This window comes from Vicia villosa, linkage group LG7, assembly GCF_029867415.1.
Source record: "Vicia villosa cultivar HV-30 ecotype Madison, WI linkage group LG7, Vvil1.0, whole genome shotgun sequence".
Lineage (NCBI taxonomy): Eukaryota > Viridiplantae > Streptophyta > Magnoliopsida > Fabales > Fabaceae > Vicia > Vicia villosa.
This window is the reverse complement of record NC_081186.1, coordinates 84,780,865-84,784,677: the sequence shown is the minus strand read 5'-3', so window position 1 is coordinate 84,784,677 and position 3,813 is coordinate 84,780,865. Positions and strand designations below refer to the sequence as shown.

Sequence of the window (3,813 nt, the reverse complement as noted above, 5' to 3'; positions counted from 1 at the left end):
AGGCCACAAAAGCCATCAAAAGATCAAAAGTTTGTACCTACCTAAGTGCTGACATGAGTAGTGTCAGGGAACATGGACTGACTGTGTCAGCCTCTGGTTGCTTGTATGAGTGTGCTTCTAAGAGGCCAACACGGCCCGCGTCATGCTAGAGGGCCATGACGTGTTGGTCTCTGGAAATTAGTATTGGAAACACTCTTTTCGTGTGATCTTTGAACTTTTTGTCCTGATTCACTTTGTTGACCTCTTATTACCTGAAAACAAACATAGGAGACAAAAACGCGTAAAAACGAACTAGAATGATGAAAACACACATGAAATTAAAGAGAAAACAATCAAGAAACATGATACATTTACCTCTTATTAGTTATCCACGTAACACTTCATAGTGATCTCTTGATCCCCTTGGGTAACCCCAAATTTCCTACCTGATAGAGGTGTTTCATGCATATATACAACGTAGATAGAGCGACTCCGAGTTGGTTGAAAGTAAGCCACCCTATAATCATGTTATATGAGGAAGATGCGTTTATGACCAAATATCTTACCTTGATCAGCCTGGCGTTCTCCTTAGCTTGAAACACGGTCTTCAGGGTAATAAACCATTTCACATGCACTTGTTCACCTGAAAATCCTTCCAGTGAGCCTTTGAAGGCTTTGAGGTCGTATAGGTCCAAGAAGAGTCTTTCAAGAGTGTCCCAATAAAGGATATCCATAGAGCTACCTTGAACGATCAACACTCTTTTAATCTCCCATTCATCACACCTTAAGGTTATGACTATATGGCCATTGTCATGCAGATGAATTCATGTTGCATCCCTCTTAGAGAAAGTGATCTCGAATTTCGAAGCTCCCATGTCGCCCGAGTCATGATTCGCAGGTGAGCCCTCAACGATTAGTACTTAGCGAGCATATATCCTACAGGACGAACTGGTGTCTCTGCACTCAAAACATTTGTTGTTCTTTGTGGACCACATGTATGTTCCCGCTCCTTGCTTGATTCCTCTTTTTTTACCTAGGATTTCTATAAGCATCTCGCCCTTGAGAGCTGAATTCGCCTGACATTTGGGTGGCATTTCACCTGGCATATTTCTTCAAATGACCCTCATGGATGAGGCTCTCTATCTCCTTCTTGACTCAGTAGAAATCATCTATATGGTGCCATTTGATCTTGTCACGCTTGCATCACCTGCTGGGTCCAGGCCCCTTGACATCTGACTTGGGGGTTCACGGCGGTGTAATGTCTTGCATATGAAAGTCCTAAAGCCAAATATGCTCGAGGTGGGTGTTCAAAGGCTTGAAACTCTCTACATTATTCCTACTTCATTTGAACATTTCCATGTCTCTAAATGGCAAAGTGTAATGATTTTATGCGGCTGCTACGAATTATCAGGGTTAATAGATGTTCGTTCTTTGACATCTTTTGCCTTGTTTTCGGTGTTGAGGAGTTTATAAGAATTCATATGGTTAATAGATGTCCCTCTCAATCTTATAGTTGAGGAATTTATAAGAATTTTCATCCTAGATCTTTGGCTTCAAGGAAGCAATAACAATACTTTCTACTCTTAAGATCCTAGATCTTAGACTAAAGAAGCAATAACCGTACTTTTTACTCTTAAGAGTGTGGAAAAAAGATAGCTAGCTCCTCAATTACTCAAGAGAACATATCTTTTTCTTCTTGACTTCCTCCCTTTTATCGTTATGGCTTGGAACACGTCACTCTCTTTATTTTCATAAACAAACGAGTATTCTAATCTAAGGGCGTTCATTATAAACAATGAATGTGTGTTATGATAAATGAACGACAAAAAAATTAGCACAAACAATATGTTGCATCCCTTATCCGTATTGAACATCATTTGCCATCTCTTGTGGACCTCTTACAAACATATACATGTATAAAATTTAATATTGTATAATTTCTTGTTAAAATATAGAATTATTAATTTCAAAATCTATTAAAACATCGTAATGAATGGCGTTTCATTGTGAATATTCTTAAATGGTCTTATCAAATAATGTCTTAAACATCTTTACAATTATAAATTCTATAAACACACAACAAGTAGTTTTCTTTTTCTCAAAAATAAACACGAGAAAAAGTATCCAAACTTTTTTAATCGTAGCATGTACATTTCAAACTATGTGTGCCACCTCCACCACTTGATGAATACAATATCGCAAGCAACTTGCCAACACGCCGGACTTTCTTCTAGACTGTTTTCCCAAACATTATCCATTTCCAAAGATACCCTCCCAATTCATGCAATCACTTTTATTAAAACCACAAAAAAACAATAAATTAAACCACAACATGAAACATAGCAACGACTGGTACTACTAGGAGGCGAAGTTGGTCGAATAAAATAATATTCATCAACAAGTGAACAATAAAATATTAACATTAAAAAAAAGAAATTGATAATTCCAAGTCTCAAGATTTTGCAACTTGCATCCCTCACAACAAGTTGTGTATCCACTTGCATGCAACCACCGGGTAATGTCATTGCATCAATTAATTCAATAAATTGCAATTATGAATTCACTTTTATTATCTTTCTATGTCCCTTTGAACAACATCAAAGAAGAGAAAAAGAAAAAGAAAAAGAACTCTTGTGTATATACTATATACCAACTTGCATATACAAAATTAATAATAGCCTCTCACATTTTTCTCACACCCTTCTTTACATATATATCTAAACCAACACTTTCACTTCATAAAACTAATCTTCTTTCTTTCTATAAATACTAATTTATACTTTTTATTATAGAGATAAAAAAATGCCTTCAGCGGTTCAGTTTCAAAGATACAACCCTGAAATGGCCACCGTTAATGCCATGACTAACGGCGTTAACTGTTCAAAACAAGGTCGTTACGTTACCGTAACCGTACCAGAAACGGTTACAAACCACCACGACGCGCACATGGTGGGACCGAACCAGTGCTACTCCGTCGTGATCCAAACGATCAACGCCTCCGTTTCAACCGTCTGGTCCGTGGTTCGACGATTCGATAATCCGCAGGGATATAAACACTTTGTGAAAAGCTGTAACGTGGTTGCCGGCGACGGTGTTCGCGTCGGCGCTTTGCGTGAGGTTCGGTTGGTTTCTGGACTTCCGGCTGTTTCGAGTACCGAGAGGCTTGATATACTTGATGAAGAAAGGCATGTTATTAGTTTTAGTGTTGTTGGTGGAATTCATAGGCTGAGGAATTACCGGTCGGTGACGACGCTGCACGGTGACGGGAATGGAGGGACGGTGGTTATTGAGTCGTATGTGGTGGATGTACCGCATGGGAATACGAAGGAAGAGACGTGTAGTTTTGTTGATACGATTGTGCGGTGTAATTTGCAGTCGTTGGCTCAGATCGCAGAGAAACTCTGAAGAATGAAGAAAATAATTTTTTTTCTTTTTTTTAATCCGGGTTTTTTTGTTTCGAATACGGGTTTCGGGTCAGGACTCATATTGTTGATATGTAACCCGTATTCGAAATTGGGGGATGGGGTAGTAGGTTTTCATAAAAGAGAAAAAAACTGCAATGGTAGAATTAAGGTGATATATATAATGTTATATCATACTTGTTTTGATATAGTATTAATATATATGTAATTCTATCGTTTAGTTTTTTTTTTTTTTTTTTTTTGAGTACAATTTAGTTCTATCTTTAATTCTTGTGTAATTTCAATTTTTCCATTCATTTGGATGGATGGTAGCTGATGCTTCATTTGTACCAGATGAATGGTTTCTAGTGTTAATATATTTATTTATTTATCTTGTTTATTTTTCATGTATATCCGAGACAGAGTTGATTAA

At 37.5% G+C, this 3,813-nt stretch overlaps 1 protein-coding gene across 1 annotated transcript; it reads left to right on the top strand.

Annotated features, from left to right (window-relative positions):
* Positions 1-2,541: 2,541 nt before the first annotated feature.
* LOC131617650 (abscisic acid receptor PYL4-like) lies at positions 2,542-3,813 on the top strand. Its single transcript, XM_058888906.1, has one exon. It carries the CDS (start codon positions 2,782-2,784, stop codon positions 3,382-3,384), a length of 603 nt encoding a protein of 200 aa, XP_058744889.1. The 5' UTR covers positions 2,542-2,781; the 3' UTR covers positions 3,385-3,813.